The following is a 26,413-nucleotide window of genomic DNA, read 5'->3' on the forward strand; positions in this document are numbered from 1 at the left end:
TAAAATAAAACTAGAAAAAGATTAAAGAAAGATGAGAGTATAATTCTTTAATTAAAATAATGCATTCAGTAGAAAATGATTATGTATATACAATTACACTCCTCAAAATCTTTTTTATTGGTCCAAAGTAAAATTTGATCAAAAAAATTGTAAACAAAATGTAAGTCCACCTCAGAATTATAAAACATCCCAGTGTCTTTACAGCCTCCACACGTTACTGAGTTTTCACTTTGCTGCTGGGAGCAGTGAAGACTGACAGGTAGAGTCTGATAAAGCAGTACACCACACCTAGCGCACAGTAGACAGAGGTGAGGAGCAGTGGGATGAACGGAAGTGACTGCTGCAAGTGTGTCAGTGGGTAAACAATTTCACAGACGAGCTCCAGAGGAACCAGGCCTAGGAGATACACAGCTTCCACCGAGTTCACCAACCAGCCAGATTTACTGCAAGAAAAACAAAAAAACAGGGATAAAGAATTAGTCTCTACATCTTGATCAGCACAAAGCAAAACACCCAGAAAAACTATCTTGCAAAAAATATATATACTGTATATATAATTATCTTGGATTTAGATTACAATAATAGTCTAAATGAGTCATTCATTAAAGGAAGGTACACTCGAAGGATATAAAATCTTCAAACATGTAAATAAAGGACTTATACTGTAGACTCATATCTCATCTGATTTGTGTATATACACAGTATAAGCAGTAGACGTAAAGAAAACTGGTCAATGAGTTGTGCATTCTGATAGGCTTTTCTGTGTACATTTAGGCATTTGGCAGATGCCCGTATCCAGAGCGACTTTTTTTCTTATTATACATCTGAGCAGTTGAGGGTTAAGGGCCTTGCTCAAGGGCCCAACAGGAACAACTTGTTAGTCATGGGATTTGAACCTGGGATTTTACGAACTGAAGATCAATGCCTTGATTTAGGCGTCGTCTTCACATCCCTCACAACATTTGTGTACTCGACTGCTGATGTTTTCCTTAGCCAACATGTCAAATTCTTGTGCAATCGTTCTGATAGTTCTCGATTTCCCTAAGCTTCACGTTGGCTTGCGTTTCTTCCATAGAAGACCAGTGCTTTGGTCTTCACCAAATGAAGCCTTCACTGGGGTCAAACCAAGAGCAGAAATTCAAATGTTAAAAGAATTAATGTAACAGGGCATATCTGGGCAAAAAGAAACTCCTGTCAGTCACATGTTCCAATATTTTTGGTTGTTTATTTATTTTTTTGGAATGGCTTGGTTGAAATAAAATGTGGCAAGTGTTAAGTTGGGTAACTCATGTAGATATAAATATAAGGAAATGAAAGCTGGGTCTCTTGTCTGTTGTCATATTCATGTTATAATCTCAAACTGAAATACTCTCAGTTTATAGTCAAAACAAAAAGACTGCCCTTGAGTTCTGATACTTTCAGAGGAGAGTGTATAAATGCACATGTACAACTATAGTTATTTAAACAATAAAACACAAAATTATTGCAAGTTGTGGAAATTTTGATTACTGACAAAAAACAAGAGCTTGTCAAGAGACGACAAAGTAGATCATCTAATCCGCACACAACTTGGCACAGGTTTTACACCAGATGCCCTTCCTGACACAACCTTATCCGGGTTTGAGACTGGCACTGCATGCAGTGGGTGGGTAGTATGGCGTGTGGCAACCCACCAACAGCGAGGCTTAAACCCGAGTCCTCAGTCAACAACCTAGCGCCTTAGCCACATGTGCCATATATGTATGTTTACATATTTGTATGTTAGTCTAATTGCAATATATTCTTACTGTTAGTGAATGTTGTAGTAGACGTTCTACTCTAACAGTTAATGTTTAGAATTAAGGAGTGAAACGTTATTGTCTCGAAAAAAAAAATGATCATGAACTGACCTGTAAAGCTTCTTGAGTGAGGTAAAACTGAAGATTGTAAACATCAGCATAAATAGAATTTTGATGGGCAGCTCTGCATGGAAAAGAAAGCAAAAGATGATTACAAACATAACCAACGTTCTGAAATGCTGAGGTAAGCTAGGCAGGCGTCTATACCTGGAGCTGTAAAGATGAGTGGGAAGAGGGAAAAATGGCCTGTTGTGCTGAGGATCAGAAAGATTCGAGCATCTTCCTTACTTTCCACTGCTAGCAAGCTGGAAAGAAACAAACGGAAAACGTATAATCAACAAAAAAAGAAAAAAAAGTTTAGCTTTTTTGATGTGTATAGAAAAATACTCTATTACCTTAGAGGAAGTATTGCCATTAAAATGGCCTTCTCATGGACATGCCACCCAAACATGAAAGATCCGAGAGCACAAATAATAATGCAGCGCAGGAAACCACGGGCTCCATTAGGTCTCCGCCATGTATTGAACAGAACAGGCTACGGAGGACGAGAAATGAAAAATAATATGTCCAAGTATTTAAAATGAAAATTGTCCATCAACGTGCACTATTATGCAACAGTATTTAAGATAATTATGTAATTTGAATTATGAGTAAAACTATTTCTTAACAAGTAAATTACTAATAATTATCATGAAAAGTATTTTGGACTATACAGCAACACATGTAAAGTAATCTAGTGAAATATAGGAGGAATATCCAAAGATGAAATAATGATAGTTTTAAAATTCTTACTTTTTTTTTAAGACACAAAAAACTATTTTTGTTTCTGATAAAATTTTTATTTGTTGATGTAATTCTGATCTTGCGCTCAGAATTTGCTGATGTTTTTAAGTAAATTTGCTGGGACATGATGAAGATTTCAGATTTATTTCAGCAGAACTAAGCCAAAGTAGTCCTACTTCATTGAAGTGCACAAGCATATATATATATATATATACTCACCAGGATCGACAGTAATGTACAGACAAGTGTCACTAGAGGAGACACAGGTGGAAGAACTGAGTGTTGAAATTCCTGAACCAAACCTCCAGTCATAGAGGCTTTGGGAAGTTTGTTCTGGTCAAGCAGTTTGAACTTTACACCTAAAATAGGCAAGAACTGTTAGGATGAGTTTTAATCATCATGACGGCTTATAATACAGCATGTAATGTTACAAGGAATATAATTTTTTTTTCTTCTCCATACCCAGGACAGACAGAGCTTTGTCTGCGATGTTGTACAGCGCCCAGATATTAGGAGCCCAGTAGGCGTGACATAACCCACGCTTGAAAGGGAAGAGTCTGGAAAGGACTTGTGGAATTTGACCCTTTAATAGATCAGAAAAAAACAAAGGATACATTTAGTAACATTGCGGTTTTATATCAAAGAAAGATTAAGTCAGCTAGAGAGCTGGTTGAATTTATTACAGAAAGAACTTAAAGAGAATCGTACCAGCATAACATAGGGTCCAAATGACACAGCAAAGGTGGACAGAACAATTAATCCGAGAGCCACTAAACGGAAAAGGCTGAAACTCTTCCACCTCACTGAACCGTCTAAAGAGAAGACGACAGTCATGTTAGGAGGATTTAATCTGGTGATGCTGAATGCTGAGTGGTTGGAACAGACGAGAGGGGAAATGAGGTTGCTGCTGACATTGTACCATTATGTTTAAATTGTATCATTGTATCGATCCAATTTTTCAATTGTATCGTTAGGCATTTTAAAGCCTGTCACAGTAAAACATTTGTTTCAATTTATTTAATTTTATCGACACAATAAAAAAATCTACAAATCTTTATTCAATATGAAGAAATAGCTTGCTCAAGACTTTTGCACAGTACTGTATGTTTAATGATAATACAGAATTCATGCTAATATCTGATTATATATATATACAATTTTTTTTTACCATAATTTATTGTTATTATTTGTGTGTATTCAGTTTTCCTGGTCTAACTGGTCATAAGCTGATATTTTTACTATATTATTATATTCATATATTATGAATATGACATCAATTTGTAACTACTTGCACAGGAAATTAAATAATGTTCATTAGAAATGATTATAAGGAGTTTTGGAACATATGTAATGAATGTTACACAATATTAAAGAGAAGTGATTCATGCAATATAATGTAAAAGTAAATAAAAGAAAAATATAAATGTATTACTTTTTATTATTTAATAAAAATAATGTATATGTAAGTGCTGTGGTATAAGAAAAAACACAATGGGGTGTGTTGTTATGGGAATGTATATAAATGAAATGTTAACCTATTAAAGATGTGCAGATAAGTGAAATAAATTAATTAAAAACAATATTCGGATTGGAATTTCACTTTATGACTCTGAATCTCTTTCCAGAATTTATTTTAAGTTCTGAAAATGTCACTTAAGTGATTTCTGAAAAATGTTTTTTTTTATGTCAAATTATATTTAAGCATGATTTTTTAAATGTTCCAGTATGAATTTCCACATGCAGTGTAAATGTCAGAAAAATCAAAACAGCATACAAATTCTCATTGCTGAAAACTTAGAACTTAGAAAAAATAACGTGGCAGTCAGGGTTTTTTTTTTTTTTGAAGCCACACCTGTGTTATTCTGTGTGAAGCAGAAACACCTCAGCAGGAAGATTACATATGCAGGTGCAATGTACAGGTATATGTGCTTTAGGTTTAAGAGGATGGAAAACAGCAGGGCACCCTCGAAATATCTGTTCTGTACAAACACAAGCAGAGGTGAAGAGAATGTTTGTATATAATGGATGAAAAATAGAAGAAAAGATTTTTTAAATGACAAAACAATGAATAAAAAAAACCTCATCCAAACCTGAAGATGTCGTGCGACTGACAGGAGAAAAATTCCAAAAAGGAAGCCGTTGTACTGGAAATGAATATCTAATTTATGTTATTTAAGGATTAAACACATGACTTGAAGTGAGTTGAAATACATTATGAAGTTATTTCATATTGATGTGTGTGACGTCAGTTCAATAAGGATACGATCAACAATAAGAAGACCACAATTCCACAGCAGCAGTGTGGCGAGGACGAAAGACGGCTTCGCCAGCAGTTCCTTTCCTTTGTCTTCCCGTAAACATTTGCAACATCTAAAAATAATGCAAATCTGTTATGCACAAGTTCAGAATGATGCCAAATGAATTTTTAGGTTATTTGGAGTCAGGGATAAGAAGTATGTTTAACACATTCATACTCTTTAACTGCATAAATGAAGATCACATCAGTGATGATGACAGAAAGTCTCTGGAACAACACTGTAGCAGGACTGGCGTAATTAAGGTTGGCAACAACCAGCATCTTCGTATCGAAGTATTTGGCGATGTGTGACAATCCAAACTCAAACCATGCAAACAGGGGAGGATAGTCCAGTGTCCACTCAGATGTGGCCTAAAAACATTAAAGCATCAATGTAATAATAGCCCACAAAAGTAAAAACAACAAATGTAATACAAATCTGCAGCTTTTAATGTAATGATCCCATAAACAATACATTTCCTACAGACGTTATAGCAGTTGTTAGGTGTGTAGGAAGGTAAAAATCCTAATATATTTAAATTAAATGTAATAAATAAATTAATTAGATTCCCACTGTTAATTACTGTTATTACATTGGTGGGTTTTACAACGCTATCAAAAACCTTAGAGAATAATGTGTATAGAAAGGCTTGCTGACCACTACACCTTCGTACCGCCTGAGCTAAGATCAAATCAGTTATTTTAGTTTTTATGATAACGTATTGCATGAAACATTAAGTGACCCAATTACCTTATGGTAACTACAGATCAATGGTATCACCAGTGTGTGTACAGCATAATTAACCATTGTAAGTAAATACCTCATGATACCACTCTGACACAGGCAGAGAGTATGTGATAGCGAGCCAGTTCCTGTGGACTTCAAAATCTGTAGAGTGACTGAAAAAATAATAGTTTATGCAAATTATCAGAAACAGCAGTATTAAGTGATGAAATCCTAAAATGTTTCAAGAAAGTGATATAAATCTATGGTTAAACATAAAGGCACTTTTTATTTGGTAAGTTGTGGCCAATATGCAAAAGCCCTGCTGTGTTGTAGTGATCACAAGACATCTATAGACCATATAAGGTTTAAATTACGGATTCCACATCAGATTATTTACTCGTTTACTCTTACTCATCATCTATAGACTTCAGGGCACAAGGCGGGATACACCCTGGACTGGGTGACAATCCACTGCAGGGCGCGCGCGCACACACACACACACACACACACACACACACACACACACAATCACTCACACACTACGGGCAATTTGAGGACTCCAATTAGCCTAATCTGTATGTTTTTGAACTGTGGAAACCCACAAAGCACATGCAAACTCCATGTACACAGATCCGAAGCGGGAATCACACCCGGACCCTGAAGGGGCGGGGCGACAGCACTAACCACAAAGCCACCATACCACCCAAACTATCTACTGTAAAACAAATATGGTGGAAAATCCTGTTATAAAACACGGCTTGTCTGAGCAGTAAGAAGCTGCCACACCACTGACTGAGCAAGTTAAGCCAGTTTTGGAAACTGAAAAGATTCCGATAAAGCTGGAATTTTGAGCAAAGGAAACATTTTTTACTGAAATAATTGTTAAACATTTAACTAATTGTTCTTTACAGTGTGCATCAGTGGAGTTACAATGCACCTGACAATATTTCCACAACTGTATCAAAGGACTAATGTAATGACGTCATATTGCATTAGCTTACTCCTATTGAGCGACTAAGGCTAGGTGAAATGACTGGTCACTAGAACAAGATTATGTCTTTCTCATAACTCTTACACACTTACAACGACAATTAGAAAACAAATCAAAGAGTATCTGATCACCGATCGGACCGAGAGACGTAACACTTAATTAACAGGTTAAACTCTTCACTCACTATGCATTTATTAGTAGACATTTCAGGAAAGAAACTCCGAGAGCCAAAGCGAGAAACCAGCTCCAGCTCTGGCTCTGGCTTGTGGACGCCGCCATGACAGCTCCCTGAAACAATAAAGTTAACTTTATTTAAAATACACCTCAATCCAACGCGCTTATTGCCGGAAGTATTGCGCTGCAATGACGGTTCAATCCCGAATTATTTGACACTAGGTAGGTAGAAAGTGCACTGACTTCAGGGATGAGTCGAGAAATTCGACTCCCATTCTTATTGTAGACAAAAATGTGGGAGTCGACTCATAATCTTAGTAGTCGTTATTTGTAAAAAAAAAAAAAAAAGCCTTTTAAAAATGATTTTTTTTTTTTACAAATTAAACCATAAAACAGGAAAGATACACATGTTTGATACAGTGACAGGTTGCTGCAGGAAGCTTCAGAACCGACGCTTAATTTCCTAATTAATCAGAGAGTCGACTCTTTAGAATCGACCCTTGGATCTGAATCTTTGACTGTGTAGGAAGCACGGTGTAATTTAGGATGAAACCGAAATAAAGAGTCATAACTTTGTGAGGTTGAGCTGATGTTTTAAAACTAGCTGCTAGTAGTTTCGTTAGAAAGGTTGACTCATATATATATATATATATATATATATATATATATATTATTACTATTTTATTTATATATAATTTGTGTGTTCGCGTGTTCATTCACAAAGTTCAGGTCATTTATCACTTCCGCAGATGATGGCTGGACTTTTATAACGACAGCACGTGATGTATTAGTGGTCTAATATTTGCAGTTTTGAGCCATAAATAATCTGTTATTGGTTTTGGATCATGTTCTTGGGATCTGTGTTACTCAGACACCGTGCTGTTCAGATCAGACAGCATGTCGGATCTCTTCCCTGGCTCATGCAGACATCTTCCTGTCTTTCCGCTAGAGGTAAAGTGCATGATGTTAAAAACACGGTTTGTGTGAACTGGAGGGGAGAAAAAGTCACCGTCGTGTTGTGTTTTTATTCAGGGATCCACGCAGCTGGGAGCAGGAGCTCGTATGATGTTCGGAAAGTGGAGCTGACGCCTCTAGAGCAGAGAAAACTGACCTTCGACAGTCATGCTCTAGTCAAAGAGCTGGAGTCTAACGGTGAGACAGCAACGGGGTGTTACGCTCTAAAATGCCCCCCTGCCACGGTTTGCCCCCCCCCCCCCCCCTTACATAATCTCTTTCAAATATTATATTAGAACATAAATTCATATGTCTATGGTTTACAAATAAGACAAAACGAGTTTGATTATAAAATAAGTAATATAAAAAAAACGTTATATAGGGGGAAAAATATAAATTATAGATTTTTTCATGTACAACATGTATATTTTCATATTGCTTAATTTATAATAAAAATCGTTTCGTGTAATTTTTCATCATAAACAATAATTATTTAGTGTAATTTGTGATAAATAAAAGTGTTAGTTTTGTATTACATAACAAACCCCTGCAAAATAAATGTGCCATAAAATAAACATTATATAAGAATTTGTATTAATGTTCTCGACGGCTGTCACGTGCCTAGGGTTAATTATAATAGTATTAATATATTTGATAATAATAAACCTATGAATATTATGTCCTGATGTAATATTTGAGAGAGATTATGTAGTGGGGCAACCCGTGGCAGGGGGGCGTTTTAGAGTATAACAACTAACGGCACCTGAAGGACAGCATTCCCTCAAATAATAATAATAATAATAATCAGTAGTCACCTCCCAATACGATATTATCTTGATACCAAGATACCAATTTAATTAAAGCTGCGTTTCTAAAAGTACCATGATTTTATAAATATTCCAATTCAATATTAAATTTTGACCCGATTATTTTATTTTATTTTCTTACATTTTATAAAATGTAGCCCATTCCTTATAACATTATTTTATACAATACAAAATGACATCAAGTACAAACGTTTAACATTTACCTGGGCATCATGTATCTCTGTAATCCGACATAATTATTATTTCTAAACAAACTTGGCGAATAATTTCCTCCTACCACATGGGATGAAAACGTGTGGATATTTTAGAGTGTAGCACCTGTAGGTTTATAAAGAAATGACGTTTTACCTCGTCAAATGCCTTCAAAGTCTCAAAACTCAACTTGACAGTGAGCGCGCGAGTTTGGTGGCTACAGCTTCCCTGGGGCTTTTAACACACAATTTTTAACTAATTTGGACTCGCAGTGTTTTGAGCCTTGTGTAACCGTGTGTAATGAGTGGGCTTGAGACTAATTTACTCACAGACCTTGGAGAAAAAGGCAGATGAATGAGTTTTAATATGTGTGTAATGCCATAAATATGCGTTCGTCTATATCTGAGGCTGCTTAGCCGATCACCGCTTATGACCAGTCAAACTGAAAATCAGCCAATTCTAGTCATTAGTCGATCAATCAGTTCATCCTATTATAAATGTAAAAAAAATAAATATTAAACTGATTTTCAAGTCAGTGTGGCGTTATGTAGATCACTTGAGTGTACTTGGGTATGGAACAACATAATGTGAAACCTGAGCCACAGGTATGTGTGGTTTTGGGCAGTCAAATAACCAGTAGACAATGTAAAGTGGGTTATTTGTACTCTGTGTTGGCACGGTGGTGTACTGATCATTTTGATTCATACACATTCACATTTCATACAAACTTCCAGGATTTTTATGATTATGTAAGGCTGCTTTGCGACAATGACAATTGTTTAAAGCGCTATACGAATATACATTTTATTGAATTTAATTAAACAGTGGTTAGCACTGTTGCCTTGCACTTATAGGGTTCTGGTTCGATTCCCAGCCAGGCTCGATTTCCGTCTCTATGTACATGGAGTTTGCATGTTCTCATTGTGCTTGGTGGGTTTCCTCCGGGTACTCTGGTTTCCTCACACAGTCCAAAGATATGCAGGTTAGGCTAATTGGTGTTCCCAAATTGCCCGTAGTGTGTGTATGTGTGTGTGCCCTGCGATGGATTGGCACCCTGACAACCTATAGCATATCTAGGATGTACGCCGTCTCGTGGCCCAAGTCTCCTGTCATAGGCTCCTGGACCCCCTACGACCCTGAAAACAGGATGAAGCGGTATAAAAGATAAGTGAGTGAGAGATTGAGTTTTGGTTCTGAATTAAACCATTAATGATTTCCCCCAAATGGACAAACCTAAAGAGTCCTTACGAGTTCATTTAAAAATGTTTATGATTGCGATTGTCTTTTTTTAATTTTTTTTAATTTTTTTGTAGGGTTTGAAAAAAAGCAGGCAGAGTTGATCGTCAATGCTCTGGTGACTCTCACAACAGCAAACATGGACATTGTGTACAGGGACATGGTAACCGGAGCTCATCAGGTAGAGTCAAATAAGAACATGCTGTTCACAGACACTAATGACGGCGCAATTTTCCTTCACTGGTTGTGTTTCCTGTTGCAGGAAATTGCTCTTCAGCAAATTATGGCTCATTTGGATTCCATTAGGAAGGACATGGTTATTCTGGAGAAAAGTGAATTTGCCAACCTGAGATCAGAAAACGCAGTATGTATATTAGTAAATATAAAATAATGATAGTAAACATGTCAGACTTTTGCTTGTGTACAGTCGTGGCCAAAAGATTTGAGAATGACACAAATATTAGTTTTCACAAAGTTTGCTGCTAAACTGCTTTTAGATCTTTGTTTCAGTTGTTTCTGTGATGTACTGAAATATAATTACAAGCACTTCATACGTTTCAAAGGCTTTTATCGACAATAACAAGACATTTATGCAAAGAGTCAGTATTTGCAGTGTTGGCCCTTATTTTTCAGGACCTCTGCAACTCGACTGGGCATGCTCTCAATCAACTTCTGGGCCAATTTCTGACTGATAGCAACATATTCTTTTATAATCAATTCTTGGGGTTTGTCAGAATTAGTGGGTTTTTGTTTGTCCACCCGCCTCTTGAGGATTGACCACAAGTTCTCAATGGGATTAAGATCTGGGGAGTTTCCAGGCCATGGACCTAAAATTTTAACGTTTTGGTCCCGAGCCACTTAGTTATCACTTTTGTCTTATGGTACGCTGCTCCATCATGCTGGAAAATGCATTGTTCTTCACCAAACTGTTGTTGGATTGTTGGAAGAAGTTGCTGTTCGAGGGTGTTTTGGTACCATTCTTTCTATTCATGGCTGTGTTTTTGGGCAAAATTGTAAGTGAGCCCATTCCCTTGGATGAGAAGCAACCCCACACATGAATGGTTTTAAGATGCTTTACTGTTGGCATGACACAGGACTGATGGTAGCGCTCACCTTTTCTTCTCCGGACAAGCCTTTTTCCAGATGCCCCAAACAATCGGAAAGAGGCTTCATCAGAGAATATGATTTTGCCCCAGTCCTCAGCGGTCCATTCACCATACTTTCTGCAGAAGATCAATCTGTCCCAGATGTTTTTTTTTTTTGGAAAGAAGTGGATTCTTTGCTGCCCTTTTTGACACGAGGCCGTCTTCCAAAAGTCTTTGCCTCACTGTGCGTGCAGATGCGCTCACACCTGCCTGCTGCCATTCCTGATCAAGCTCTGCATTGGTGGCACTCCAACCCGCAGCTGCATCCTCTTTAGGAGACGATCCTGGCGCTTGCTGGACTTTCTTGAACGCCCTGAAGCCTTCTTAACAAGAATTGAACCTCTTTCCTTGAAGTTCTTGATGATCCTATAAATTGTTGATTTAGGTGCAATCTTAGTAGCCACAATATCCTTGCCTGTTAAGCCATTTTTATGCAACGCAATGACGGCTGCACACGATTCTTTGCAGATCACCATGGTTAACAATGGAAGAACAATGATTTCAAGCAGCACCCTCCTTGTAACATGTCAAGTTTACCATTCTAACCCAATCAGCCTGACATAATGATCTCCAGCCTTAAGCTCGTCAACATTCTCACCTGAGTTAACAAGACGATTACTGAAATGATCTCAGCAGGTCCTTTAATGACAGCAATGAAATGCAGTGGAAAGGTTTTTTTGGGATTAAGTTATTTTTCATGGCAAAGAAGAACTATGCAATTCATCTGATCACTCTTCATAACATTCTGGAGTATATGCAAATTGCTATTATAAAAACTTTAGCAGCAACTTTTCCAATTTCCAATATTAATGTAATTCTCAAAACAACTCTGGCCACGAATGTACATTAACAGAAAACTGTTACAAAAGTAAAAACTAGCATTTTAGTAGTGCTTAGATACCCTCAAGGCAAAATGTTACCAGAACACCAGAGCCATGATTAGACTGCCTGCTTCATGTCTAAAACGATGGCCACACACCAACTCCTTTAATGGGCCAACCATGTGCAACTGACTTGCACCGGGGTTGGGACTGAACAGGGGAAGTGCAAGTGGTATGTTGGGTAGCATATGATGAACAGAACACATTTGCTGATCAAACTAAGCTTTTTTTTACATTGAAGAAAGAGCATTAAAGAGTTAATGTACTGAGAAAACTTTCTACTTTGATGGTAACACAATTGCTACGCTAGATGAAATATTATGTTGTAATATTAATACTAATACTTTTCTATTTAGAAAATGCAGATTGAACTTGAACACATCAAGAACAGACTGCTCGTAAGTACAAGCTTTTCTGCCTGAAGGAATCATTGAGTTTACATTCTGAGGTTTTCCCTCATGGTTATTAATGTTACATTGATCCTTAACATCAAAAGGAGGAAAGTCAAAAAATCAGAGCAGACACAAAGCTGGATATTAACCTTGAGCGAAGTCGTGTTACTGACATGGTAAGTAACTAATGTGCTTGTGTCCTCGTTTCAGAGTTTGTAAAGAGCAGAATTAGAAATTTGTGTCACATTAGTAGACCAAATATGAATCAGTTTCTCATCTGTCAGTTTACAGAGCAAGAGAAAAAACTGATGGAAGTCAACTCTGAATTTCACAAAAAGGTGGGTTTTGACAAAAAAAAATGGTGAAAAGGCAAGAAAATCCAATATTGGATATTATATGATCAGTATTTTTTTGTAATGTTTAGAATGCTGAAATTGAAACTAGCGCAATTGAAACTACGAAGAAAATAGACATCGAAGTAGCTTCACTGAAAACACTCCTGGAGTCACTAAAGCTTCAGACGATCCGCTATCTCGCAGGTACGCTGAGATTACACTGCGAGTCATTTCCTTGACATATTATTGAATATATCGGTTACAGAATACTTATATATATATTGCTTTTTTTTCCTTTTTCTACAGCATGCATATTCTCCTGTTTGGCGGTTGCCCTCAGTGTCTACCGGTTTTGGAAGTAAACAAGTGACTTTGCATTAATAAAAAATGTAACTGTATTTTCACTCATTGTAATCAAAATCTGTGTTGAAACATCAGTGTCAATAACCACTAAAATATCTGAGCAGTGTTTTTGATCCATAAAACATTCGGCTTGTTCATAAATATTTTGCCCCACCTAAATGTCTAGAATGTCTCTACTTCTCACTTACTCTTTATGTAAAGCAACCATTTAAGTCAACTCAGAATTTTACAGATTATGCCCCGGGATTTAAATTGCTTCCTTACATTTTCCTAAAGTATCATACTATACAGTATATACAAACCTGTGCAAAAATCTTGAGCCACCCATTAATTTTTCTTTTAATTTAAAGTGCTTCACTGTGACAGGCTACAAGGTGCCCAAAGATACAATAAAAAAATGGGTCATCATGGAACAACCTCAGCAGCAACCTCATTTCCCCTCTTGTCTGTTCCAAACATTCAGCATCACCAGTATACTAATCACCAGTCTGAGCATCTATATCTGTTCCTTACTGGTTCATTTAGATGTGTTTTTAACGTTTAAATGATTTCTAGGTCACTATGTGTCTTAACAAACAGGAAACATTCCTCTGGATTGAAAATGAAAGGCAAAAAAAAAAAAAAGGAAACATGGAGAACTATTCAAGACAAAAAAAATATATACAAGAGTCAAGTCTTTTTTGAAGTGTAAAATAATGAGGGGTGGCTCAAGACCTTTGCACAGTACTGTATAAAATGTTTTAACAGTATGATCTAAACATTAGCATATGGCTAAAATGTGTGCAAGAATCACTTTCAGGCAACAATTTTTGTATAATCAAGTGCTGTAGAAAACTAATGTATATATTATTTAACGTGTGCAAATAATCTGAAACGTTAGCAAGGTGATTTTACATTTAATTCTAATGCTTAAAATAATTCTTCCCCAAGCTGTAATCATTTATAGATACAGTAGATTAATTACCCAACCCAGATTCTAAACAAAGTTCATTACATATAGATCAGAGGCTACTAAGTCATACAAGAAGATATTAAGTGGTTTTAAATACTGAATTACATGATTATAGTCTTAAGTATACATCCCTACTTTAAATAGTGTATTTGATATGGAATTGACAATGTGGTTTGTTTTTCAACATTTATGACTTTTAAATAAACTACCTCACTGTGGACATAAAAAATCTAAGATTAAAGTTGAAATGTTTAAAGTGTGTTAATGTTAGATTGAACAAACCGATGTACCCTTTTTGGGCATATCTTATAGTAGAAGACAGCTGTAAATGGAAAAAAGACCAGGAGGCATAAATCATTAAACACTAAAATTTTATTTAGGATAAACACTTCAAAAAACACAAAAGTAAACATTTGCACACGCACACTACTTTTTTTTGATGATTCACTTTATTGAATATTCAGTAAGTCAAGCAAGCCTATTTAAATCTCTGCAGAAATTATTTCTTTTTTTTTTATTTTCCTCTTTAAACTAAATACATTTTAATAATCAGAACCAAAAACATTAATAAACTTAATAGGCTTGACATGTAATTATTTACACATTTAAGTTGAGGAAGGGTGAAAACGTGATTTTTTAAATTTATTATTTTTTTAATCCTTACTAACTGAAAGACTGCAATAGGGCATTATATCGTGTGTCATCTGTAAACCTGCTCAGTTCATTGCTGTTCACTTCTCAAAATCTGTACAAATGCCTGACGGGGGAAATAAATCAAAAGTTCTTAAAGAATTTCAACCCAACATTTTACAATCTTAATATTACACAAAGAATACCAAAAATATTTCTTTATTTATAAATTAATTATACACACATTTACCCCAACATACATCTTTTTTAAAGAACATTTCACTTGGCATTCACACAGCAAAAAAAACACCTGAAACTGCAGGCAGATACAAATACAAAAATGTATTTAATTGTATGCATAGCTGAGGACCCTGCCTCAGAGCCGTTCTGTATAAAAATAGTTCTAACAGAAACTCAAGTAACCATGAGAGAAGGGAGGTCTTAAAGCAGCAAGATGGTTTAAAACGGAATTGCACTAATTGTTTGTGACCCTTCTTCAGACTCATCCTGAACCTCCTGTTTTACCGTTACAGCCTCTGTGTCTCCTTCAGCTGGCTCTTCTTTAATACTGGAGCATGACCCCTCACCTTCTCTCTCTTGTTTTATGAAAGCATTTAAAGGGTTTTCGGTGAGCATCTTATTGGGGGATGGGGTGGAATCCACAAAGGAAGATGTCTACAGTGTTTATGTAAGAGAAAAGAAGAAAGTAGTGTTTATAAACTGGCTTGAATATGGACACAACATGAGAAAGCTTTTCTTTATTTATAACACATCACTGCAATTAAAGAAAAAAAAAGTGGTTTAGCAAAAATCTTATTTCCACACAATTTAAAATTTTTCAATTAGCCCAAATCAGCCATGACATGGCTGCACTTTCGTTTTCTGCACTTTGCAAGAGAGCAGGTTATTGTGGACCCCTATCCATGTCCAAAACCAGACCATACATGCATTTAGTCAATGACTACAGTGGGATGAAGAACATTTTTTTTACTTTATTACAAAACTTTTAAGAGCTCCACCACTTACATTAGTGTAGTCTTCATAACACAAGGGATGGTATGTCTGAAATAAGAGAGTGAATCATAAGTCGGCTGCCAGCATTTGACACATTACAGAACTGGATAATAAACATGTGCTTCATATTTCTTACCTTTTCATCAACTCTAATGGCGTTCTTTAGGTGCCATTCCTCCTCGTCTTCTTCCCAGTACATCTCAAACTGCTCTTGACAAATTTCACAAGACTGTAGAAGACACAAACACAACACACATTGTTACTTCATGTATTTAAAGAATTATCCAGCTGCTAATAAAAATGGGCGATATGATTATACTCTAGAAGCAGTTGCACACATACAATTGTAAAACTATTTATTTATTATGTACACTTCTTTTTGTATCAGTAAATAAATCCTGTACACATTCAATAAAATCATAAATAGCCATATTTTCTTTAACCATTACTGGAGTTTTGATGCATATCCTGGATTACAAAAATGTCTAAGGTATTTTATCACAATACTTAAAGTCATATGGGCCACACATGGGTAATCAACCTCATTGTTTAAGCTAAGGATTGACCAAAACCAATACTGAGCATAGGTATTACAGACCAACTGACTCCATAAACAGGATTTAATTAGAAATGCTGTACTTTCAAACTCCCTTTACCGAGTTTTCTAATTATATGAAGCATGATGTGATTAAACTTGAAAATGTGTTTAATACCCAATGCTTAAAGCTTTTAATATGCATGCTTACTTCATGAACAACATCTGCAGCAGCTTTTACACTCTGGAATTCTCTCTCTTTGGCTGCTTCCTGGTTTTTCTGTACAACCTCTTCATGGACTTTTTCAAAGAACTGGCTCTTTGCCCTCTCCTCGAGATCGGCAATTTCTTCGAATTCAATCCAGTCCTAAAAACATAGTAATTAAGTTAGGAACAAAACCAAGTCAAAGAACACAATGGTGAATGTAATCTCAGTGACCCTTGCCTAAGTGTTTTTGGACTTACTGTGAGACTGTAGTACCACCGTCTGTGTGTTATTTTTCTGCTGATGTCCTTCTCGGAGCGGTTTTGTCTGTAGTGCCAATCCAAGTGATCGGCATAAATATCAGTCTGAGATGCTGTAAAGCGCATTCCGCAAGAGTAGCATTGGATTCCAGTGTACAGTTTCGTAATGACACTTTCATGTCTCCTGTTAAGAGACAAAGAACCAAAGAATTTAAAACTGTAGGACTTTAGGACAGAAAGTTTAAGACTAGTTGGCGAATACATACTGTTTCATGTCATCTACAACGAAGCCAGTCATATCGGGAAGAGTATCATCGTCATCCTGTTCCTCCTCCTCTGGTTCTTCTTCTTCTGGCATATTCTGAGACTGAGTTGCAGATGTGGACTCTGAAATGAAGACAGGATGTATAAAGAATACATATAAAGAACACATTTAGAAAAAGTAATAACATAACAGATATTACATTGGCTTAACAACTCTTTAAACAAACAATGCTTACCACTGCTGGAGTCTGTTTGCGTTGGTTTGATTATTCCAAAGTCCATCAATTTAGCCATTAAGTCATTAACATCCATTTGGCCCAAATGACTCTCAGGCTGTAAAAACTGAGACACTAAAACAAAACAAAAAAAACCCCAGAAAACTCATAAGTTTATTCTCTGAATACTTACTCGATTAGAAGGTCAAAACAAAAATTCAAAAAAGCTTACCTGGTGGGTTGAAAGGTGCTTGGTTTGGTGGGCCGAAGTTCGAAACTGAAGCAGGCATAACAGGCATCTAAAAAAAAAAAAGATGATAAAATTATTCAGGTTTCATTGTTAGGCTTTAAATCCAGCCACATTCAACTTGATATTGATTGACTGCAGCAATAATTTTTAGTACTCACAGGCTGAGGATGGTTAGCAGGAGCAGTGCCAGGAAATGGAGCAACAGGCCTGTATGAATTCTGAAATCCTGAAGGTGCTGGTTCTGGCACAGTGAAGTTTGACCCTTGTGAGATGTTCTGTTGCATGTGAAATGGCAATGGTTGGCCATCAAATGTACTGGGTGCTGCCATGTTAAAATTGTGGGGTGGGACACCAGGATTTAACATTGGACCCTGATTCTGGGGCTGCTCAATTATCATCTGTCCTTGTGGTCTGAATGAATTTTGCACGTTTGGAGGTCCACGGTATCGTGGAAGACCCTGCGGTGCAGAGTCAAATCTTGGCATGCCAGACGGTTGTCCTTCGAATCTCATCGGTACTGGCTGTGCTGGGTTTTCGAAGCGCATCATTCCCGGCTGATTGCCTGGCCCTTCAAGTCTCATTGGTCCCTCGTAATTTACCATCCCAGAAGGATACCTAATTGGGCCTTCAAATCCTCCAGGAGGGCCTTGTGGTACATGGGGATTATCAAATCTTGTGGGGCCATCAAATCTATTTGCCTGCATTGGACTGTTGTACCGCATGGGTCCTGGGCCGTCAAATCTTCCAGGACCTTGATGTCCCACTGGACCATCAAAACGGCCTGATCCTGGCCCTTCAAATCGTCCATGAGGCTCCGTATACCTCATTGGTCCATGTGGAACTGACTGATTATCATATCTTCCAGGCCCTTTTAGTAGTGGAGGTCTTTCAAATCTGTGTGGTCCAGGACCATCATATCGTCCATGTCCCTCAAATCTAGGTGGACCATGAGTACCAGGACCTTCGTATCTTCCTGGACCTGCATTTCCCTCATATCTCCCTGGAGGATGAGGTCTGCATGGACCATCTGAACGTGTTTGTCCCACGAGACCATGTGGTCCTTCAAACTGAGGATGGGAATTCGAATGGCCATCAAATCGTGGGGGGGCATTTGCACCTTCATTTCTTGGCACATTTACCTGTGTGCTAGGTCCCTCAGTAGCATGAGGTGGTGTTTGGCCAGGAGATTCATTAAGGTTTCGACCACCTCTCAAAGGTCCAGGTACCCTTTCCTGCTTTAAAGGTGCATCTAAACCTAGTGGAGCATCATTGTCCAGACCTGGATCAGAATGGACGCTGTTAGGACTTTCGAACCTGGGACTGATATCACCATCTTCAAGTTGCTCTACGTCCATGGATTGTGCTGATCCTTCAAATGTCACACCTGCTTTCCCAGAGTTTCCATCACAACCACCTGGACTTGGGGAATTTCTAAAAGGGGCTCCTGTTCGAGATGGCGGTCTGTCATTTCGTCTAGGGTCATCTGTTCCTGAGAATTGTTTAAAGGCTTCGCTTCCTTTTTTGAGTGTATCTGAGATAAATGGCTCATCATGCTCTAGTTCAAGCTTATGGTGCTGCACATTTTCTCTTAGTGGTGAGATCCGGTGAACTGTAAGGGATTGAAAAGATTAACAGTTAATGAACAACAGTAGTACAGTGAACACTAGCCTTTTTCATACAGCACTCATTCCCAACTCTAATACATAATGTCTGCTCTAAATAACCAGACATCCTGATTATCAAAATCAGATCCAAAGGGCTTAGGACTAGAACGAATGTTTGAACTGAAGTTTTATCTGTCAGAACAGAATTTGTTAATCAAAGTGCTAGAATGTCAGACAGAATATCAGCTTCTTACAAGTCAAATGTACACTGCAATGCTTTGTGATTAATCAATTTAAGAAGTTTTAGGGAATGTTTTTAAAAATAATAACCACTGTATTTTTATATGATTACATATAATTAAACTAATTAACGCTAGCCACAACAAATAGCATGCTACATCAACACTATGTATAATACCTGGGCGCTGCAGCTGTGTTCTTTTTAGCTTTGATTTATGTTCAAAGTAAGAGAGCTCGGCATCAGACATATGTCCATGGGGTTTCTTTCTTGTGGGCGGACCACCATCATTCGGTCCCTCCCAAGAATCAGAGCGCTGTCTTTCTTCTTGATACTGAAATATTTGCCTGATTTGATGGGCCACATTAAGAAATTCTTCCTGTGATAGCTCTCCATCTGCCAATCGCTGGCTAGCCTAGAAGACATTATGGCATACATAAATTGTCTTTCAAGATTTGCAATGATTGAATGAGGTGCTTTTTATTCATCAAGAGAAAGGAACATTAAAACGACAATTAGATGACAAAGAATCAATTGCTTATATAAAAAAATTAGACAAAAAATCTTTGAGTTTTTTTTTTCCCTACCTTTCGTAGAAGTTCCCTCTTGCTGGCAGTATTAAGCACTTCTGGAATCTGTAGGTTGTCATCAACACTCAGACGGTGCTGTTTCGGTGTTCGTGGCGTCGGAGGCCTTTGATAGCTGTTCCAGACTTTATGCCTTTGCTGTCCAGGTTTGCTGTGTAAGAGATCTTGATCAGGTTGCTTAAGTCTGTAAATAGGAAGTACAAATAAAACTCACTACAATTCTGCTGTTACAATTGTGTACATATCCCATACAAGCTTATCCCATTTAAAAAAAATAAAAAAAATAAAAAGTGTGAGAAGCTTCTTACGGTTTATTTTCTTCCCATCCACTCCTCCATCTCTTGATGTCTTTTACACTTTTATGCTCTACTGGCGAGACCCTCTGTGTCTGGACATCTCGATGCTCAGGAGTTCTATCCTCCAGCGGTCTCTTTACCCGCCTTGCCTCAGAGATGTTCTTCTTTGGTATGCTCCGATCCTCCCTGGCGTTCGCTTGTTGGTTATCAACTTCGTTATGTTTACTTAACTGCCTAGCCTTTCCAGACTTCGGAGGTGGTGTGATGCTTCTTGTTCTTCTCTTTGGAGAACGCCTGTCTTTTCGTTTAGGAGAGTGCTGAGGTGGAGAACGTGATCTAGAGCGAGACCTTTTTCTGATGTTTGTTTTACTTACTTTAATATCTTGCTTTTGGAAAGTGTCAAATCGGTCATGTTTATTCAGAGACCCATTCACAAGCTTGCCTCTGGAGTTGCTGGATCTCTGTGGCTCTGGGCCTTTCCCAATGTCTTCCCGTTCTTTCCTCTCTGTGCCCCTTTTCTTTTCTTTGACTTCTTCCTCTTTTAAATCAGTCTTCTCATGCATTTGTTTTCGCAACCGTGGGTCCTTTTTGCTAACATCGAATGTCTTTGGATGCTCAGGCTCAGCGTCTTTGCCTTTATTAAGAACTCCCTTGCTTAACGGTGATACCGACTTGGACTTAGCCTTTTCGTCAGTTGTAGAGGTATCTTTTTTTGGTATTCTCATTAGTTTACTTGGCCGTTCTGGGGGAACCATTACTCTCTTTTCAGGTATGTTAATGGGTGGTGTGACTTGGCTCTCCTTTCTGAATGTTGCTTGCTCCTTTGCATTATTTACGGATGGTATGGAAGCTCTGTTCAATCTAGGATCTCTGTTTGACGGCTTGTCTACCTGTGGTGGTGCAGGCCATGACTTGTGTTGCGTAGGAGCAGACTTACTTGCAGCTGGTGGATCAAACTGGGCTGAAACGGGTGTACTGGCCGCCTTGAGAAAAAAGAAAAGTACTTTAATGTAAAGACTTTAAACCGTTTGCACTTTAGTTCCCCCATATAAAATGCAACAATTTACCAACTAGCATGTTTTCAAAAGTACTGAAAATTCCATGATTTTACTCAAAGCTTACCAGTTGAGCTTTTGTTTGTTCAAGTTCAAGCTCTATCTTCTTTTGCTGAAGCTCTAACAACTGTTTTTGCTTAGCAAGCAACTGTTGCCTTATTATTTGTTCCTCTGCCAAGTTCTTCTCACTGACTGGGGGATGAGGAGCTATTTCTTCGGTCTACACAAAAAGAGAAAAATTATAATGAACTTCTTTACTATGACGAAAACCTAAGCACTATGTTACCGTTTACTTATTTCACATGCTTACCGGCTTTAAAAATTTGGGGTTGACATGAATGCTGGCATTTACATTTGGTGGTAAAGGCTTAATGGGCCAAGCAGGATCTACTGAGTTTACACGAACATCCAACGCATACAGCTTTTTCAAGGGGAAAATTTCATCCCATGTGGAACGCAATTTGAAGAGACATTTTCTAGTGTTTTCATCCACCTAAAGAAGGGTAGAACAAACGAATATTCTGACATCCATTTCTTCAATAGTTACAGAAAACCTAGGTTACCTTTTTAAAACTATTACTTATTACTAAACATCCATGACTGCAGAATGAAATTTACAAACCTATGATGACTATTATTTAACATCAGGATCAGAAAATAACAGCAATGCTTACAAATATCTACACATGAACAACATGAACGCATGGAAGCATTAGACTTGTAATGTTCAGCAACATCTTAAGAAGAAATAAGTGGAAAATTAAGTACCTTCTCAAACACACATATAAAGGAAGTGATTAGGTTTTTAGTAAACACTTCAAGGTACTGTCCTCCAACATTCTTCACTATGGAATCCACTAAGTACAAAACAGGAAGCTTCTCAGCAGGAGGCGCCTACAGCGATAGAAAACTCACAAGTTTAGTACACAACATGACAAATGTGCAGTTACACTCTGATATTAGCTTGTGTCCTCTGTTGTTTAAAAAAAAAAAAAAAAAAAAAAAAAAGGTGGACGAGGAGCATGAGGGGAGGAAAAATCTTCTCCCTCCACCGGAGGGGAAAAAAAAACGAAAAAAATGACACTTCTCAAATTTCTTCCAGCTCATGGCATGAAGGTTAAAAATAAGAAAACTTGAAGAAAGTCTTGCGTTGGAGGCTTGGATGAATGTGGTAACAAACCACCATGTATTTCCTCCAAAAACAGGAAGGGTAAAAGCTCCATGTCAAAAGAAAAAAGCACCAACGATGAATCTTCAGTGTAGGTATTCCAGAAGGAAAAAAATTGCAGGATATCCATACTTTTATTATTTGTCACTATTTGAGAAACTTTTTGGAAAATGTTTTTTTTTTAATGTCTTATGAAAAAAATTTTTTTAGAAGTGGTACATGGTCTTATTTTATTTTTATATTTTTGCAACTGATGTTGGCTAATATACCATAGTCACCTTTTGAGAAATAAAATGCAAAAATAAAGGTTGAGGGGAGGGGGAAAGTCCATTGTACTTTTAACCAAAGTTTGTTAAGAGCTACTTGTTTAAAGTGTAAGATTTGTCTTGGAATAGGTCAACCCTGTTCCCAGGGATACATGACCGACAACTGTGTTTTAAGAATAACATTTGGTCAACTTATAAAGACGTTAAACACATCTGAAGCAATGTCTGATTGAAAGACCATTTCTCTCAAACAAACTCAAGAACAGGCAGATGTTTCCACAAAAAAATTACACTGGTAAAGAAAGACAAAAGCACATTTCATAAAGTTTATTGTCACATTTGTGTAGCATTTATTAACAATGGAAAAAAATCAATAGAGAAATTTTTTTACTCAGCACTCTAAACACGCCATGAACCCTTTATTAGTTAGTAAATACAAAAAATAGAAAGGATCTCGACTTCACGGACTACCAGTTACGAACCAAAGGACTATGGCATCACAGCGATCATTAGCATGTTGACTATCATGCCGACACTCTTACATTGACAGCGGTACAGGCAGTGCAACTTTTATTGATCTGGTCACAGCTTTAAAACAAATTCAACTCACACCTCTACTCATCTCTATCCAGTGCAGTGGCTAATATCACTAAAATAACTGCTAGATTGTTTTAATACAGTAGAAAGCATAATCCAGATTACTACTTGGCTAAAACAAATGATGCAATCCAACACATGTCCACTGTAATTAGACTTGACTGCAGGCTTTCTGTGTTGGTCTAGCAAGCTACTGTCTGTCATAGACATGCATTAACACTGGTTAGTCACGTTTCTCACATACAACAGAAACATAAAGCCAGCAAATTTAATTAACTAATAATTTAAATGGTAAAATCAATTGGATGGCATAAGATTGTGAGTAGTTAATTTTTTAGTTAATTTCGTCATTTTTTTTCCTTTAAGGTTTTCAGTGGGTTTTTTCCCCTCTTAATACAAAGTAACCTGCTTCAAAATTTATATTTTATCAGGGTTCTGTTTTGTTTCAAACAACTGTTTAATTCTTAAATAATCTCTATACACTTAACCAAACCTGACACTATTTATAACCTGCCTATTTTTTTCCAGCTATGGAGGTTTGACCTAAATCAAGATAATTTAACTGACCAGTCAAACAGACCAAGATATCAACAGACACCCTTTAGTATCTCAACCATATGGTGAACTTTTGTAAAAGCAAAATGTAGAAGTGACTTTATATTTTATGTAATGGTGAGAGTTCGATATCTTGAAGATTTTGACTATGAGTCAGGAATATCTGCACTGAACTCCTTGTTTGTTAAAGGATAAGGTTGCTATTTTACATTTTATACAAGTAAACATGTTTAAAATAAATGCAGCTATTATATTTATTTGAGCCGAACATACGTACTTTTTTGTTTTTGTTAATCTGGCTAGTCTACGTTATTTAAATACATAGCATTAATTCTGCGTTTTAACAAACTAAAACGAAATTTGGGCCTTACGACTTCATACTGTAGAACGACCCTAATTATTATACATATTATACAATTTAAGTCGTTAAAACTAGAATTACACCTTAGTTAAACACTCAGTTGGACGCTAGCTTCTTGGCTATCGAGTACGACGCTAACTAACGAACGCGGGCCAACAAAAAAGAAATAAAGTTCTGTGGTATAATTTTAAGTGCCAAAATAAAATTGAAATTATATACGTTTTATAATTTATCGTGATATATACATGTTAAAAAGGCGCTGGTCTTTTGCCGCCGTGTGGTTAAAGGCCTTAACACGCTTTAGCTGACTCTGCACATGCGCGTGCTCTTGTATTCAACGAGGACAATATGGCTGCTACGTAACAAAACAAAAAAAAATCTATTTTCATAAAAACCTTGGCAATTTGTGCTTCAATTATAGCGACGATATCCTCGGTGAACTGCAGATTCTCTTCAGCGAGGATGGTCAGCATGTTGATGTGCGGTTTGCTGTTGAAAGTTAAGTCTTCCAACGACGACTGATACTCTCGACAGGCGTCTTCCCTCGCGGCGTCGGCCGACATCTTCGTGCGGTGTTTCTAAATCAAAAGTGGGCTCGATCGAATTTAGGACAGTATACAGCCACAAAATTCGGCAAAGTTCATTCATATATTCTTCATCTTTCTTTTTTGTTCTTTTGTAAACGCCGGTTCTTCATACCCCTCACGTTTTCCTCGTCGATTTCAGCTCGGTTTCAGGCACTACAACATGTCCGTCCTCCTTCAACAGTTGTCTGCGTCATAAGAAATTGTATATAACAAGCTGTACGTCACTGTGTTCTGATTGGCTAGTTCCCCTGGTCTTCCGGTTTACGTCAGCAAAAAGCAACCATTCAGCGCCATGACCTCCCTGTACAAAACAGAGCTGCACACGGTACGCCGCTGAATCATCTCACCTGACCTTTGTTTTTCACCCTGTTTACGCTCGTTTAAAATCTAATGTGTCTGCTGTCACCTCCTGCATTGACTGATTTAAACAAACACTCTCTTTGTTTAACAACTAAATGCTGTCCCCTTTTTAGTTTACTAGTGTTTTTTTTTTTTTTATAAAGAAACCAAATTTTGTAGTCATTGTCTGTTAATGGAGTGTCATGTGAACTAAATTATTGGCCACTATTAGTCCAATAGTGACTTGTACATAAAACTCGAAGCATTTAAAATATGTCAAAGATGTACATTACATTTACTACAGTCAATTAATCCCAAAAATAGAATATCATGGAAAATGTTAGTTTTTTTATGCAGCATGATTTAAAGAGATAAAAAGTATTTCAAGCCATTTTGTTTTATTTTTAATAATAATATTATAAAAATATTACTCATAGCTTGTTAAAATGAAAAAAAAAAAACAATATAAAATCCAGATTCTAAATATAAATTAAAAACTGAAATCCTCTGTGGCCGGTGTTTTTCGATGTTTGCACAGGTAGCGTCACCTTCATCACCGAATGGTAATGGTAAACAGCATCATGAGTTTTTAAAGAGAAAAATCACACCTAAAAAAACGATAACTGTTCATCACTAAATGTAACAGTAGGCAGCACATACGACAGGCAGAAGTAAGGTGTGCCGAAACATTAGAGCAACGTGAGGCATGGCAGCGAACTGACTGCACACTCCTTTTTATAGGTAACGTAACTTGCAGGCATCAGGATCTGTACATGGGTGGACCCTGGAATAAACCTCTAGTATTTCTTAAAAATTATATACAATACAGACATCCTAAAAAAAAAAAAAAGGAAATTTATGCACTCAGTACTTGGTCAGGGCTCGTTTAGCATGAGCCTGTGACACTGCTGAGGCAGTATTGAATACCAGCTTGCTTTAATAGTAGCCTTCAGCTCATCTGTTGTTGGGTTGGGTGTTTCTCCTCTTACTTTTATTTCTGGGTCAGCAAAACAGTTAGTGGTAGTTTTGGCACAGGGGGCAGGTGCTAAGTCCTGCTAGAAAAGGAAATCAACATCTCCATAAGGCTTACCAGCAGACAGAAACATGAAGTGCTCTCAAGTCTCCTGAAAGTCATAACACCCCATGTCATCACTAGCTGTGGAAACTTTCCCCTGGACTTAAAGTAAATTGGATTCTATGATTCTCCACTCGTCCTACAGACTACAGAAAAAACACCAATGTAGGGTTTTGGTCAAGTGACTGGCAAAAAGACTTGAGTACAATTTTAAAAGAGAGATTGA

General features: G+C 37.2%; 3 protein-coding genes across 4 annotated transcripts; 1 reads left to right on the forward strand and 2 right to left on the reverse strand.

The window, feature by feature from the left end:
* On the reverse strand, nt 1–6,961 carry alg8 (ALG8 alpha-1,3-glucosyltransferase). 2 transcript variants are annotated; one of them, XM_053478675.1, is made up of 13 exons: nt 6,820–6,961; nt 5,739–5,817; nt 5,096–5,289; nt 4,885–4,991; nt 4,712–4,779; nt 4,474–4,600; nt 3,330–3,433; nt 3,084–3,204; nt 2,841–2,980; nt 2,234–2,373; nt 2,046–2,143; nt 1,890–1,962; nt 1–446 (listed from the first exon to the last, which is right to left on the reverse strand). In XM_053478675.1, exons 1-13 carry the CDS (start codon nt 6,912–6,914, stop codon nt 215–217), a joined length of 1,578 nt encoding a protein of 525 aa, XP_053334650.1. In that variant the 5' UTR covers nt 6,915–6,961; the 3' UTR covers nt 1–214. The 2 variants fall into 2 exon arrangements, with proteins under 2 accessions (XP_053334650.1, XP_053334651.1); XM_053478676.1 differs by having other exon boundaries at nt 9–443.
* Nucleotides 6,962–7,365: 404 nt separating this feature from the next.
* ccdc90b (coiled-coil domain containing 90B) lies at nt 7,366–13,293 on the forward strand. Its single transcript, XM_053478067.1, has 9 exons — nt 7,366–7,760; nt 7,842–7,961; nt 10,096–10,199; nt 10,281–10,382; nt 12,401–12,442; nt 12,541–12,612; nt 12,721–12,774; nt 12,861–12,975; nt 13,078–13,293. Exons 1-9 carry the CDS (start codon nt 7,655–7,657, stop codon nt 13,131–13,133), a joined length of 771 nt encoding a protein of 256 aa, XP_053334042.1. The 5' UTR covers nt 7,366–7,654; the 3' UTR covers nt 13,134–13,293.
* Nucleotides 13,294–14,521: 1,228 nt separating this feature from the next.
* On the reverse strand, nt 14,522–24,968 carry pcf11 (PCF11 cleavage and polyadenylation factor subunit). The gene is made up of 16 exons (XM_053478066.1): nt 24,582–24,968; nt 22,008–22,133; nt 21,550–21,732; nt 21,307–21,459; nt 20,197–21,167; nt 19,889–20,072; nt 19,482–19,716; nt 17,618–19,068; nt 17,442–17,508; nt 17,231–17,344; nt 16,997–17,117; nt 16,731–16,914; nt 16,477–16,632; nt 15,867–15,959; nt 15,743–15,778; nt 14,522–15,391 (listed from the first exon to the last, which is right to left on the reverse strand). Exons 1-16 carry the CDS (start codon nt 24,747–24,749, stop codon nt 15,176–15,178), a joined length of 4,458 nt encoding a protein of 1,485 aa, XP_053334041.1. The 5' UTR covers nt 24,750–24,968; the 3' UTR covers nt 14,522–15,175.
* Between the last annotated feature and the right edge of the window lie 1,445 nt (nt 24,969–26,413).

This window comes from Clarias gariepinus, chromosome 19 (assembly GCF_024256425.1).
Source record: "Clarias gariepinus isolate MV-2021 ecotype Netherlands chromosome 19, CGAR_prim_01v2, whole genome shotgun sequence".
Taxonomy (NCBI): domain Eukaryota; kingdom Metazoa; phylum Chordata; class Actinopteri; order Siluriformes; family Clariidae; genus Clarias; species Clarias gariepinus.

Bases quoted from the DNA above. Each gene is read 5' to 3' on its own strand.
- alg8 (XM_053478675.1), bottom strand. From the start codon at position 6,914: ATGGCGGCGTCCACAAGCCAGAGCCAGAGCTGGAGCTGGTTTCTCGCT. The intron at 4,992-5,095 runs GTATGAATGTGT...CATTATTTTTAG, and splicing joins TTCATTTATGCAGTTAAAGA to ATGTTGCAAATGTTTACGGG. The intron at 4,601-4,711 runs GTTTGGATGAGG...GTGTTTGTACAG, and splicing joins CAGTCGCACGACATCTTCAG to AACAGATATTTCGAGGGTGC.
- ccdc90b (XM_053478067.1), top strand. From the start codon at position 7,655: ATGTTCTTGGGATCTGTGTTACTCAGACACCGTGCTGTTCAGATCAGA. The intron at 12,613-12,720 runs GTAAGTAACTAA...CTCATCTGTCAG, and splicing joins GAAGTCGTGTTACTGACATG to TTTACAGAGCAAGAGAAAAA. The intron at 12,775-12,860 runs GTGGGTTTTGAC...TGTAATGTTTAG, and splicing joins ACTCTGAATTTCACAAAAAG to AATGCTGAAATTGAAACTAG.
- pcf11 (XM_053478066.1), bottom strand. From the start codon at position 24,749: ATGTCGGCCGACGCCGCGAGGGAAGACGCCTGTCGAGAGTATCAGTCG. The intron at 17,509-17,617 runs GTGAGTACTAAA...TTTTTTTTTTAG, and splicing joins CTGCTAACCATCCTCAGCCT to ATGCCTGTTATGCCTGCTTC. The intron at 15,392-15,742 runs GTAAGTGGTGGA...TAAACACTGTAG, and splicing joins GTTATGAAGACTACACTAAT to ACATCTTCCTTTGTGGATTC.